At 34.5% G+C, this 16,069-nt stretch overlaps 1 protein-coding gene across 1 annotated transcript in view; it reads right to left on the bottom strand.

Moving 5' to 3' along the window:
• Positions 1-16,069, bottom strand: part of LOC149804453 (nesprin-1-like) — a 572,886-nt gene that overhangs the window by 28,548 nt on the left and 528,269 nt on the right. Inside the window, exons 133-139 of the mRNA XM_089940603.1 lie at positions 14,070-14,220; positions 13,304-13,624; positions 12,944-13,144; positions 8,909-9,209; positions 5,558-5,757; positions 4,744-4,858; positions 1,100-1,305 (exon numbers count right to left, since the gene is read on the bottom strand). Of these exons, the coding sequence (XP_089796729.1) occupies positions 1,100-1,305; positions 4,744-4,858; positions 5,558-5,757; positions 8,909-9,209; positions 12,944-13,144; positions 13,304-13,624; positions 14,070-14,220 (1,495 nt within the window). The remainder of the gene's footprint in view (positions 1-1,099; positions 1,306-4,743; positions 4,859-5,557; positions 5,758-8,908; positions 9,210-12,943; positions 13,145-13,303; positions 13,625-14,069; positions 14,221-16,069) is intronic.

Below are 16,069 nucleotides of genomic sequence, written 5' to 3'. Positions count from 1 at the left end.
TTCTAGAAGGTTATCTTCCATCAGTTACGGTTGTTTTTTTTTAGAAAATGCTAATGTGACCCTGAGGTCAAGCAGAGATCTATATTATCTTGTGATTGTGAAGATTTTATCAGTTGTGCTTTAACATCTAGCAGTTTAAGTTGTATTATGTTGTGTCCAGTTTGGGCTGAATTTTATTTTCTTCAAATTATTGAATTCAAGTAATTTTTTTCTCTGGAAATACAAAAGTGCTCTGATAAAATTCTTGGATAAAGACATTCATTGGAATTTATACTGAATTCAAACCTGGAATAATATTTCTGTGATTCAACAAAGGAATGTTGACACATCAGCACTTTGCTGACCATAACAGACATCATCACCTTCAATTTTGGATCTCATTGGGACTTGAACTCAGTTTCATTCAGGACTTTTTATTACTAGGACATGTTTCTTTAATTCTTGAATTATAATATGGATTTAATTTGTAATACTGTAAGTTCTTTTTTCTCATTTTTCACTTTGTATTCTAGGGAAATAAATTATTTGTTAAATTTTACAAAGCTTGTTGTCTTCACTCATTTCTGTTACTTATTTTAAGATAATAGACTCATAACAACTGGCTGTCATTGTTTTCAAAGTCATTGTGACTGATGTTTACAACTAATTATGGGGCATACCATTGTAATGACCCCTATTCAATATTCTGCCACGGTTATATAAAGCAACACTGTTGTATGCAAACACTGCAGGGGATCTGCTCTTTGTGCATCACATGCACAAACACAAACAACTCAACACTGTTGTATGCAAGCATTTCAACTCAACTTGCATTCCACTGCATGGTCATTTATTATTACATACTCAAATCATATGGAACTCTACTCTCTCACCTTCAAATTAATTCAATCCACATGATTATGTGTTTGAGAAATTCATTGGTTTATCACCAAATTAAAATTTCTAGTGATAACAGTTATCAACACTTGCCTGCTGATGCTTGGGAATCCATTCATACCACACAAAAAATCACAGTCATAACAATTTCTGTCCATATACACTTATTTTGCCATTGCAGCATTACTGAATAACCTAGATACAAAAGGAATCACATTATTACCTTATGTTGCCTGATGATTGTGTCTAAGTGGGTGATCTCCCCTGGCAGGTCACTATGTGTCAGTTGGAGAGCCTCTGCTTCATCCAGCCAGGCAATCATGTTGTCAAGGTCAATGCGGAACTGGGTCCAATCTTGACGGTGCTGGCGAAGACGGAAATCCTTCTCTATGGTCTTTGCTTGCAGTATTTCCCATCGTTCCATCACATCTGTTAGGAAGTAGTGTATTTAAAAGAAGATTCCAAAATATCTGCATATTTAACATAATATCCAAGTGATCAGTTATCAAAATATATAGCAGTAAATCTTCCAGACATTCACAAAAATGGTCTTCCCATAGTAGCATGTAGTGTTGCAGGATTACATATTTGACAATTTCATGACAAAATCTTGTTAGAATGTAAACTTTTCTCTGTGATGTAAGGGGATTTTACTCTCTGATATATGGGGATTTTACTCTGTAACATAATGGGGATTTTACTCTGTGATACCAAATTGTTCTGCAAAACAGGTTAAATTACCAATATAATTGTAAACAGGTTAAAAACTGATAGTATTGTAAACAGGTTAAAATACCAATAGCATTGTAAACAGGTTAAAATAACAATAGTATTGTAAACAGATTATTGTTGTTGTTGTTGTTGTGGGGTTTAACGCCATTTTTCAGCACATGATAGGCTATACATGGCGGCCAGTATTAATGGTAGAGGAAGAACCCGGGAAAACCTCAGAAAGAACCACCGACCCACGAGAAGCTACTGGCAAGCTTTCTCACATACCCACATTGGCTGAATCCGAGACTCGCACGTGTAAACAGATTAAAATACCAATCACACTGCAAACAGGTTCAAGTACCAGTAATACTGTCAATAAAAACTCAAAGGACTTATATTTCAAAGCAAGAAATATATATGCTCCCCTCCCAAATTAATGTTAATCATTCTGTGGCTTCATCTTTGTAAACATAGGGTAAATTTCACAGTTGTTACAAAAAAGAGCTAGGATGCTAAAATCTTAGATTTCCCCCAAAATTCTGTTTGTAAAATACTGCAGACCTAATGAATCTAAGTCCAATAAATTAAAAATGGTATACAAATTACAACAGTGGAATGAAAATCTAATCCCTCAATTAAATATTCCAACAAACACGCATGCCAAATTTTATTTGTCTATCATTAATGTTTTTTTTCTACATTGTGGTAACAATGTTTTTTTCAGTAAGTCTAGCTTCAAACTTAACAAATGCATAAAAATGGACTTATTGCTGGAATGGCTTGAAAATCTTGTCATAATAAATACAAATGAATATAAAAAATGTTTACCAAATGTTACTCTGGTAGCTGTTGCATAATCATGCTAACATGTTTTTTCCCTCCAAAATGTCTAAGTCTAAAAAGTTTTAAAATATTGAAAAATTGATATTATGTAAGAAATACAAAGCTACTAAAATGTCAAGAAAATCAAATCAGCTCATCAATATATGAATGTAATAAGGCCTAACAAATTTAATTCCGTTTTCTTTGAGTCATTTTTGTTAACTAATGCTTATAAGTTTTTGTAAAAAAGTCCACAAAATTCAAAAGCCTGTCAAAAAATCCCTGAAAACTAACTTGTTATAATGGCCTGAAAATCTAATCATATTCTTACAAATAAGTTAATTTGTAAACCTCAGGTAAATTTTGCTTACATGTGCTTACAAGGTTTATATTTAAAAAAAAGGTCCAACAAGTTAAAAACTGTAAAACAATTGCAAACTAAGATCACAGCCACCAACACCTAATTACCTTTTGGAACCATCCAAAGTATCTAAATATCTAGTTTGGCTCAATACTGTTGAGCTATCTTGCATTTAAGAAAATGTGACAGATGGACAGCACAAAACAATGTAACTGTCCCGATGATGAATTATACCATATTCCTTTTATGCTACTCTATGAAGGAGATGATTTTCCAAGAAAAATAATTTTAATAAATCATTCCTGTTAATTATCAAAATTATTATTTTTGCACTGCCTTCAATAGACATAGATAACATTATGGTCTAAGATTTTTTTGGTGCCATGTTGTCAACAGCTTTGTCTAGTGATAAGCATGAAGATATGTCATACAGGTGTACCAAGTTTGAATCCCACAATGCACTTATTTTGTTAAAAAATTTGTAATGTGCTTTTTCACCTTGGGTGTAAAACTCTAAAATTGTCGCCCAACAGATGAAATATACCCATTATTCCCTTAGTACAATAATTTATACATGTTTATAGTACACCTAAGTGTAACCAGTGTAGACCTAGATCTGCCATCCAATTAGGCAGATCAGGCCTGGAAACCATACAACTACTGAACTTGAGCTTGCGATTATGTTTCAACCAATCACAAATGATGTTACTTTTGAAAGGACGTTTCTGATTAGCTGATAGTGGAAAACTTTGATCTTGACCTCAAGCTCTGAATTTAATGATCCCCAGGCCTGGGTCCATGTCACTTGCAGCTGGTATTTTCTTTTAAGTCATGGAACAAAGTGGGACATTTACTTTAGGTCATGGAACAAAGAAGGACACTTACTTCTGGCCACCAGCTTATGGAGCAAGAAGGACACTTACTTTAGGTCATGGAGCAAGAAGGACACTTACTTTAGGTTATGGAGCAAGAAGGACACTTACTTTAGGTCAGGGAGCAAGAAGGACACTTACTTTAGGTTATGGAGCAAGAAGGACACTTACTTTTGGTCATGAAGCAAGAAGGACACTTACTTTAGGTTATGGAGCAAGAAGGACACTTACTTTAGGTCATGGAGCAAGAAGGACACTTACTTTAGGTTATGGAGCAAGAAGGACACTTACTTTAGGTTATGGAGCAAGAAGGACACTTACTTTAGGTTATGGAGCAAGAAGGACACTTACTTTAGGTTATGGAGCAAGAAGGACACTTACTTTAGGTCAAAGAACAAGAAGGACACTTACTTTAGGTCATGGAACAAGAAGGACACTATCTTTAGGTCATGGAGCAAGAAGGACACTTACTTTAGGTCATGGAGCAAGAAGGACACTTACTTTAGGTTATGGAGCAAGAAGGACACTTACTTTAGGTCATGGAGCAAGAAGGACACTATCTTTAGGTCATGGAGCAAGAAGGACACTTACTTTAGGTCATGGAGCAAGAAGGACACTTACTTTAGGTCAAAGAACAAGAAGGACACTTACTTTAGGTTATGGAGCAAGAAGGACACTTACTTTAGGTTATGGAGCAAGAAGGACACTTACTTTAGGTCAAAGAACAAGAAGGACACTTACTTTAGGTCAAAGAACAAGAAGGACACTTACTTTAGATTATGGAGCAAGAAGGACACTTACTTTAGGTTATGGAGCAAGAAGGACACTTACTTTAGGTTATGGAGCAAGAAGGACACTTACTTTAGGTTATGGAGCAAGAAGGACACTTACTTTAGGTCAAAGAACAAGAAGGACACTTACTTTAGGTTATGGAGCAAGAAGGACACTTACTTTAGGTCATGGAACAAGAAGGACACTATCTTTAGGTCATGGAACAAGAAAGACACTATCTTTAGGTCAAAGAACAAGAAAGACACTGACTTTGGGTCATGGAACAAGTACACTTATTTTTGGTCATGGAACAAGAAGGATACTTACTTTTCAGCTGTGCATCAGCACTAGCAATACTCTTGAGCCCTGTCTCTAGTTTAAGCTCACGATCCACTTGCCGTAAATGATCCACTGCAGCCTCACAGTCTGCCATACACTTGGACTGAAATTTGTGCCATATAAAAGAATTTAATAAATGCTGCATTCAAAGAATGACCTCCTAAGAAGACAAGATTGTTCTGCCTGCTTATAAACACAAAATCATTATCGCATTGACAACAAAGAAGTCATAATATCTTTACTGCTCATGGGTCAATAATAATAAAATTAACACCTACCCAATTTTGAATGAGCTGACATATTAAAAAAAATAGACTAAGATCTAAGTGCAGAAACTGACAATTGACACAGATGAAATAACATTCACAAATTAAATTTTTTATCATTTTTATTCATATTCAGAAATACTGCAAGGATAGGACACTTTTTTCTTGAAATATTTAATACATCTTGCCAGATTATTCTATCAAAATCTGGTTTATTTTGGCACACAATCTTGCAGTACCTGAAGACATTGGTGGAACTATTACAAAATTTCAGGAGCCAAGTCCTGACCATGCTATAGCTGTATTCATGTTATAACGAAGTGTGTTATAGTGGAGTTTCACTCTGGTGGAATGAAATTCTGTTTAAGATTCCATACAAAGTTTGGTACTGCATTATATACAGGAATCAGTTCCATTCATTGGAGATAAGATGATGTTTCACTTGCCTCAGTGTAGATGGTTCTGATTGGGAGAGATAAAGTCCAAAGTCTTTGATTGCGTAATGAATCAGTTAAGAATGATCAAATGTGACTTACATAGGTATCAGACTGCAGTTCCACTCCAGGCCCTGTGGGTATATGTGACCGGGTCTCGGCCTCCATGAGAGTCAGTTTTGCTGATGCATCCTCTAGTGCATCTACAAGTTTTTCAAGAAGCTCTTCCACTGTCTCCTCTTTTGCCCGCTGTGTCAGGTCACCCTGCAACCTCTGATATCTCTCCTCACGGGACAGCCCATCTGCAGCCAACCAAAGCAATTTATTGACTAACACAGTGATCTTATCTATGTGGTATGACTGACTACTGAACAAGCGAAGATCATCTTCTGTAGATTATTCAAAGATATGCCCATACTCCACTTTCACTAAACATTATGTATGTATAAACCCATACCCCACTTTCACTAAATATTATGTATGTACAAACCCATACCCCACTTTCACTAAACATTATGTATGTATAAACCCATACCCCACTTTCACTAAACAGTGTGTATGTATAAACCCATACCCCACTTTCACTAAACAGTATGTATGTATAAAACCATACCCCACTTTCACTAAACAGTATGTATGTATAAACCCATACCCCACTTTCACTAAATATTATGTATGTATAAACCCATACCCCACTTTCACTAAACATTATGTATGTATAAGCCAATAGCCCACATTCACTAAACATTATACATGTATAAACCCATACCCCACTTTCACTAAACATTATGTATGTATAAACCCATACCCCACATTCACTAAACATTATGTATAAACCCATACCCCACTTTCACTAAACCTTATATATGTATAAACCCATACCCCACCTTCACTAAACATTATGTATGTATAAACCCATACCCCACTTTCACTAAACATTATGTATGCATAAACCCATACCCCACTTTAACTAAATATTATGTATGTATAAGGTTAACAGCACATCAGCACAACCTTGGTTATATAGTGATGACTAAAAGTTATGTTTAAAAAAATTAAAGGTAAGAATTACATAACTTTTGGTAGAAATATCCTTAAAATAAAGTAAACATATAGTGCAACAAAATAAAAAAAATAAAAGGAAAGACACAATCCATAAAATATAGATATAAATTTGCTAGGTAAACTATTCTTTAAAATGTGAGAGATTTTCTCTGGGGCTATGTACTTAAAAGCTGTCCAACTGATTCTTTTTAAAATGGACATAAATATGTACAGTTTGAAAAATGCATTAGACTGGCCTGCAGCATTGTCATGGGAGTAGGAATGCATCTCAAAGGTTGATGCTAACTACAGTGTACTCATCTAGGTCTTAAACAGATGAACTTGTGTTGGAAAACCCAAAGTTAAGAGAAGTCTGGAATTCAGAGGCCATTATTCTAAATGATTCCCTGGAATACTGGAAATCAAACTCATTTAAAGTCTCATTAATACAGTGTTGCCATATGTCCTCTATTTCTCTGATATGTCTTCCTTTTTGGTTCTAAAATATCTACAGAGATACTGATACTCTCTGGAGTTTCCTATTTTATAATGTTCAAATATGGTAACGCTGATTATTATAAACATGTATGCCAAAAATTTCTGAAATCCAATAATTCTTGGTAGAGTAAAGTTGCAAAACCAAAGTCAACTGGATGAACAACCATGAGACATAACTGATCTTGTGGAGTGCTAGAAATCATAGTCACTGAAAGTCTTATTGATATAAAGTTGAATTGTAAATTTGGATAAGATCTAAAATCCTTAATCTTGCTGTCACAACTGAAATCAGGAACACATGCAATCATATACCATAACTCTATCAAATGATCATGTGGAACAATGGAACACAAACTCACCCAAGGTCTCATCGATATGAAGTCATATGCCCGATTTGGTTAAAATCCAATCATCCTTGGTAAAATTTTGCTCCAGACATGAAACAATCAAGGAGCATACCTCATGTAAAAAGTAGTAGTGGTACATATGAAAACAAATTCCTTTAAGGTATTTTCCAATATTTGTTGAAATCCAACAATGAATGGCAATGATATTTTGCAGAACTCAAAGTCAGAAGGGTGAGCAAACAGTGGACATAACTTCAGTAAAAATTGGAAATCAAGTTTATTTAAAGGCTTAATCAATATAAAGATTCATGTCAACTTTGGTTGAAATCTTACAATCCTTTGTAAAGAAATGCTACAGAAACAAAAGCCACAATGACAGGCAAGTAGGGGGCATAACTCCTGTACAGAAATGCTACAGAAACAAAAGCCACAATGACAGGCAAGTAGGGGGCATAACCCCTGTACAAGATGTAATGGAACACAGAAAGTCCAATTCATTTAAGGTATCGTCAATATAAAGTTACATTCCAAATCTGGCTGAAACCTAATGACCAGATATACTGCGGAAACCAGTGTCAGGAGGATGAGTAAACAGGAGGACAACTCCCTGTAAATGAAGTTAGGGAATGTTTCAAGACTGAATTAATTCAAGGTCCCATCCACATAAAGATTCATTCCGAGTTTGGCTGAAATCCAGCAATCCTTGGAAAAAATAGTCTGCATAAACAAAAAGACAGACAATCCATGGCATAATCTTGTAAATGGAGTCATGGAATGCAAAAGAGTGAACTCATTCAAGGTCCCTTAAATAAGAAGATTCCTGTCAAAATCAAGGTCAGGAGAACAGGCAATCAGGGGCCATAACTCATCTAAACAATCACAAAGAAAGATGAAAAATGAAACTCTTCTGGCGTCTCATCAATTCAAAGCTGCATACTAAATAAACACAGTGAAGTTATCTTGTAGAAACCAAACTGCTCACTGACGGATGGTTGTTGTTGTTGTTGTAGGGTTTAATGCCATTTTTCAGCACACGATAGGCTATACATGGCGGCCAGTATTAATGGTGGAGGAAGAACCCGGAAAACCCGCGGAAAGAACCACCGACCCACGAGAAGCTACTGGCAAGCTTTCTCACATACCCACATTAGCCGAATCCGAGACTCGAACCCACACAGACAGAGGTGAGATGGCAGTGATCCGTAACGGAGAGCGCTTTAGACCACTCGGCCACTCGGGGACCCGACAGATGGATGGACCAGTGGAGATATGGATGAATGGCTCATGTGATTACTAAAGGACTCCACTTAATTTTGAGCAAAGATCTAATTCAGGAGATCCAGCCTAAAATTATATGTTCAGGAAACCGAATAATCACAAGATTTTCATTTTGTAAAATAATTTGGAGAAAAAATGCTATTCTACTTTGAAACCAAATATAAACTCTATTCTGAAAATCAACATTTTTTTCCCACAGTCATGGTAATATATAATTCTTCATACAGAATGTTTTGGAAGACTGCCCAGAATAATAAAATAGATAGGCAAAGTATACATAACTTACTTGATTCTAATACACCTGAAACTACTCTCCTTGGTGACTTGGGTGACCTTGGTCTAGGTTTGGGTGACTCTGACCTAGATAGTCTTACAGGTGACCTTGACTGCCTCTGTCGTAACAGTGCTCTCCTCTTCTCTGGTGGGCTGTCTGGGGGAGAGGCATCTAGGTAAGCTTCTAAGTCTTTGGTATCCCACTCCAAAGGATATTCACTGTCAGGGTGGTCAGCATACAGGTCACATTCCAAATGATCGAGGTCATCACCAAGGTAACCAGGCCTTCTTGCAACTCTTCCAATATCTTCAACCTTAATGAGTAAAATAAAATGAACTTTAGCTCCAATACCATGATATTTTGTTCTAAAATAAATCATACAAAGTACCTTCCTTTATTATCTTGCATTATTTGCTCAAACAATGAAACACTATTGATTTTTGTTTTATTTCTCACAACAGGTACGAAACTGCACATTCATTAAAAAAAAAAATTAGGACAAATATACTGCTTGGTCTTTCCACTGATTATGTAATGTTCAAAAATAAACCAAACAAAATGGAAATTAAAATATTCAAATGCAAATGCACAAAATGTTTTTTTGTTTAGTATGGTCATGTAAAATGTGCCTTACAAACAACAAGGCACTGAACAGCCAACAAAAGAAAGGAAGAATTAAGTAACAAGAGCAATAATGTTACAGTTGCCTTTCAAAAGCCAAATGGTAACCTACTCAAAACTTTTAGTGACTATTTAAAATTTGAGGTCTGATTGTGATAGAGATTGAGAACAGAAATCAGTGGACGGGAATTAATGGCTAGAAGATGACAGAAGGTGAAGATATTTTTGAGGCAAATTGAATGTGCATTTATAAAAAACAAGCATCTGCCTGTTAAATTATAATCTATATTTCAACCCCATGCCAGCTTTTTTCAAAACCACTACTTGGGTTTCTTCTCAATCATCTATCCACACATTTTAGGCCTCAGATTGAATGGGACTGGGTCTATATGATTAGTCAGTTGAGGATAGTATACATAAATAATGAGGGCCTCAGATTGAATGGGACTGGGTCTATTTGATTAGTCAGTTGAGGATAGTATACATAAATAATGAGGGCCTCAGATTCACTACCAAAGAGTCTATATGTTCATTCTTTTGATGATTGTATACATTATTATTTTATGCTAGGCTGTGAAATACTGAATTTTTTTTATGAAAATAATCTTGATAATTCAATGGAGTGAAATAATATGAATATTTTCTCACCACTGGTCAATGGACACAACATTATGACCAAAAAATGTGAAGTTTTTCTGAGATACTTGATCATTCTAGCCACAAGTATGGACACTTCCTGTTGAAGACATACCCAGTTCAAATCCAACAAGGTGCAGTCTCTTTTTTGTCTTAATGTGCAATTTTACTTTGAACTGGGAAGGAGAAACTATGATATCATTTATTTCTCTTTAAATCTTCACAAAACACAGCAGAACATGAAAGGTAAACCACTGACATCACACAGGATCCAGTGAGAAATCTGCAACTCCAATCTGTCATACATACTGCTGGCCAATACATTTGAGCATAAATTATAAAGAAAATTTGCTTGTTACAAGTGAATAAAGGATCAATTTCATCTTGTAGGTGAAAATACACCCACTTGATAATAAGGTAATTCACTGCCAAAGGGTCTACATTGTTAATTATATTTAATTTGTATTATTTGTTTGCTTTTCTTAATGACTGTATGTTATGTATATCTGTATTTTCTACCTGACATTGTCCAAAATCAAGTTCATTGTGTACCTGACAAGTGCCATTTATTTTGTAAACAACATAATACACAACTTAGATATTTCTCCATGAGTGTAGATTAAATATTCAGATCATTATTAATGTAAATGTGTTTACCTCAATTTCAATTAAAAGATACAATCTTGATTCTGACCTTAGAATCTTCTAGATTGGAAAATTCCATTAAGTGAGAGTTTTTCATGAAAATGGTAATTACGACCTTGGTCAAGTATAAGGGTATATAATCTTGTTTACATTGGGATTATTTATTCTTGTCTTAACATCGTGAAGCAGAATAAATCTTATTGTTTTATTCAGTTTTTCATTGGGTGGATTTATTTATTCAAATTATTATTCACTGGAAATACAAAGTGCTCATCAATGATATTAGACTGGAAATTAATTTGGAATTATAGTGAACTCAGACATTTTTTGATTATAATATTGTGATACATCAAAAGACTGTTAGCACATCGCCACACTCCAGGTCACTGGCAAATTAGCAAATATGACTACAGGCACATCAACACATTCAATACTGGAACTTATTTATCACTTGAATTCAGCTGAAACTTTATACATTTGGATTTGTGATAGAACCTTATGGACTATTTGGGATTTACTTCACAATACTGTAAGCTATTTTTGAATTTTCACTTTGTAGTTTAGGGATATAATGTTTTGTTGAATTTTACAAAATTTGTTGGTTTTTGCTCTTTTCTGCTACTAAGGTTAAAACTATAGAGTAGTAACAAAATGTTCATTCCTTTCATGATAGTACACATTAATGACAAAGGCTCAGATTCACTGCTAAGGGTCCATATTTTCATTCTTCTAATGACAGTATACATCATTAATAAAAAAGCCTTATCCATATGTGGAATTTCAACTGACAATTTTCCTCTATCATTTGGTGGTTATTACAAGAGTTAGATTTACACAGTTTTGGTACTGATTTAAAGGTAATTGCGTATTCTTCAGCAAATGAGCACTATGGTGTGATTGTCTGTATTCTGGTGACAGCGAGTAATAAGGCACTGATGCTGACCCAGAAGTGAAATCTGTGACCATTACATGTTGCTTTGTTTGTGGTCCAGCTTGTCAAATAAATGTCTGAGTTCGTCTTTGAAGGTACTTTAGATTAACATATGATTTATTATGATTTGGACACAGTAGAAAGTTCAGTACTGAGAAATAAATGTAGAAACTGTATAGGTAAAATAACTGATCTAGTCCATTTGTCAATTATATAGTTCTACAGGCTGTAAGGTTAATTTTACAAGTATTAGACTGATCACTGATTTATACATGTCAATAACAGTTTTTCTATACTAAGCATCAACTATCACCTGTTAAAATGGCTACATAAATAGGATCCAACGATCTCAAAAATCAACATTATCAGTAGGTTATACTGTGAATTAGGACATATTTCCAAACTGTGCTGTCTAGCAACAAACATATTACATACCAGTAATTAGAAAATGATGATTTTTTTCTATTTGTATAAATCTTAAGGTTGCAAGACAAGAACCAGTTAATATTTAAACTTGCATCTTTGAGTACTGAAAAAAACAAAAAACATTAATATTAAAACATTCGTAGTCATAGTGATTAGAGCAGAAAATTATTATTATTGGCAGTTCTCCAGAAACACTTTATGAAAATATAATGATAAAGAGGTACTACTTTTTAAAAAAAGTTGGAAAAAGTAGGAAGATAGATATAATTAATAAAAGAGAAACAGTATGAAGTTTATGGAAATAACAAACAAAAAAAAACAGTATGAAGTTTATGTAAAAATAATGAAAGAAAGCATGAAGTTTATGTAAAAATAATGAAAAACAGTATGAAGTTTCTGCAGATTACTAAAAAAAATAAAACCTTAAGTTGACTTACCTTTTTAAACTTGAACAAAACTGATTTCTTATTCACATACTCGTCATCTGTTGTCTTAAAATAGCCAGGTCCACATTACTGAGGACATATCTTGACCATTGGCCAGTCACGCCTTAAGTGATCAAGTTTCAACATAAGATTGGAAAAAGGTAGAGACAGTAAGGTCATCTTGGAAAAAATGGGGGGAAAATGTAGTCTGACAAAAAAAGAAGGAAAAATGGAAAAAAGTAGGAAAAGTAGGTCTGCTGGAAAGAATTTATTGGTTAGAAAACCAAAATGAGACCCAACAAGATGTTTAGTAATTGTCAAGAATTTATTTTACTAAACTGGGAATAAACAACCATGACTGACCTGTGCCTCAGCCACTCTGCAGACTGTAGCATAGAAGATGGCAACCCTGTCCAGTATTTGTCGCTGGTATTTATGGAATTCATCAAGTTCAGCCTGGACAGTAAGTGCATCAGAACTGTCTCCTTTCTGAATCAGGTACAGTCCAGCCTCATCCAGGTAATCAAACTTCTTCTGATGATTGTCAACCTCATCTTTAATCCTCTGTCACAATAAAAATAAAATTCTGCAAATTGTAAAATTTTCATACACATTTTTACCAATATATAATGATTACTGAATTTTCAACACTTTTATTTAAATTAACACTAATCTAGTAAGGCAACATGTCTGTTACAAATAAGGATACAGTAACATACAGACCTGAATTTCGATGAATTTATTTCTGGTATCCATTGAGGACAGTTGTTCCATATTGGTAAGCTGGACATCAATCTCTGACAGCCAGGCGAGTAGAGAGTCCCGTGTTGATGTGAAGTCTTGTCGAATGGCAGATGACTGTTTCATCTTACGCATGATTCCACTCATCTGCAGTTGCAGCTGATCCCAACGGTCATTTGCCTCTTGCATCTTGTTCTTCAACATACCCAATCTGTCAGTACGACCTTCTCTTGCAAGCAGGCGGTACTGCTTGTTGATGTTTTCCAGCTGTCTCAGGTTCTCATGTACTTCTCGTTGAAGGGCCTGTGCAGCAAGTTAACAAAAATGTGTATTGGTGACTATATTAATAAATATTCTGACTTCATTTATCTTCAAGGTTTTGAGAAAAGGGGACAATTTGGACAGTAATTAAATTCCTACATTGGGGAAATTGTTTCGGTGTGTGACTGACTCAATACCACTTGATCCGTGTGATTTGTTTTATATGAACATAAAACTATAAAAATAGTGGCTCCCCCTGATGGGTGAAGCATAAACAGAATTGTATCATACCATACAGACATATATCTATCCATCCATTTCTTTTCAAAATGAAACTAATTTCAATCAAACTTGACAGGAATGTTCCTGAGGATATAGTCTACGAAATAAGAAAAAGTACAGTAAAGCAAATGTTGCTGGATGACAAATGATACATAATGGACATAGGGTCATATTTAGAATAAAAATATTATTAAGACTGACTCACATCACATTTTCTGTATTCTTCCTTTCCTAAACTAACATTTAATTGGCTAGGAGATGTCTCTCTAACCTCCCTCTCCACAGCATTTAGCCAATCATCAAACTTTTTACAATCAGCTAATAGGTCCTGCCATAGCTGCCATGTCTCTTCAATTCTAAAAGGTAAATTCAATATGATTATAATATAATGACTAGTAAATTGATTCTAACGAATATCTAAGAAGTAAACAAATCAAGCATTGCATAACAGATGTAATTAAATTCACAACATTAATACCAAATAAATGTTAATAATATGCAAAATATTTTGGGTAGACAATCGTTGAATCTTGCAATAATATTGTTGCAAATCTTTTTTTGAATATATTAGTTTCTGGCAAGAATCATACACCACAAAGGTCTTCAATATATTAGATTATAGCAAGAATCATAGACAAAAAAGGCCTTCGATGTATTAGATTATGGCAAGCATTATACACCATAAAGGCCATTGATATATTAGATTATGGCAAGAATCATACATTACAAAAGCCTTCAATATATTAGATTATAACTAGAATCAAAGACCAAAAAGGCCTTCGATACATTAGATTATGGCAAGCATTATACACCATAAAGGCCATTGACATATTAGATTATGGCAAGCATCATACATCACAAAGGCCATTGATATATTAGATTATGCCAAGAATCATACATCACAAAGGCCATTGATATTTTAGATTATGGCAAGCATTATACACCACAAAGGCCACTGATATATTAGATTATGGCAAGCATCATACACCAAAAGGCCACTGATATATTAGATTATGGCAAGCATCATACACCACAAAGGCCATTGATATTTTAGATTTTGGCAAGAATCATACATCACAAAGGCCATTGATATATTAGATTATGCCAAGAATCATACATCACAAAGGCCATTGATATTGTAGATTATGGCAAGCATTATACACCACAAAGGCCACTGATATATTAGATTATGGCAAGCATTATACACCACAAAGGCCATTGATATATTAGATTATGGCAAGCATCATACACCACAAAGGCCATTGATATATTAGATTATGCCAAGAATCATACATCACAAAGGCCATTGGTATTTTAGATTATGGCAAGCATCATACACCACAAAGGCCATTGATATATTATATTATGGCAAGCATCATACACCACAAAGGCCATTGATATATTAGATTATGCCAAGAATCATACATCACAAAGGCCATTGATATTTTAGATTATGGCAAGCATTATACACCACAAAGGCCATTGATATATTAGATTATGGCAAGCATTATACACCACAAAGGCCATTGATATATTAGATTATGCCAAGAATCATACATCACAAAGCCCATTGATATTTTAGATTATGGCAAGCATTATACACCACAAAGGCCACTGATATATTAGATTATGGCAAGCATCATACACCAAAAGGCCACTGATATATTAGATTATGGCAAGCATCATACACCACAAAGGCCATTGATATTTTAGATTTTGGCAAGAATCATACATCACAAAGGCCATTGATATATTAGATTATGCCAAGAATCATACATCACAAAGGCCATTGATATTGTAGATTATGGCAAGCATTATACACCACAAAGGCCACTGATATATTAGATTATGGCAAGCATTATACACCACAAAGGCCATTGATATATTAGATTATGGCAAGCATCATACACCACAAAGGCCATTGATATATTAGATTATGCCAAGAATCATACATCACAAAGGCCATTGGTATTTTAGATTATGGCAAGCATCATACACCAAAAAGGCCATTGATATATTATATTATGGCAAACATCATACACCACAAAGGCCATTGATATATTAGATTATGCCAAGAATCATACATCACAAAGGCCATTGATATTTTAGATTATGGCAAGCATTATACACCACAAAGGCCATTGATATATTAGATTATGGCAAGCATTATACACCACAAAGGCCATTGATATATTAGATTATGGC

This window comes from Sinohyriopsis cumingii, chromosome 2, assembly GCF_028554795.1.
Source record: "Sinohyriopsis cumingii isolate HCF-2022 chromosome 2, ASM2855479v2, whole genome shotgun sequence".
Classification (NCBI taxonomy): Eukaryota; Metazoa; Mollusca; class Bivalvia; order Unionida; family Unionidae; genus Sinohyriopsis; species Sinohyriopsis cumingii.
The sequence above is the reverse complement of the archived record's forward strand: the minus strand, read 5'-3'. Positions and strand labels throughout refer to the sequence as shown.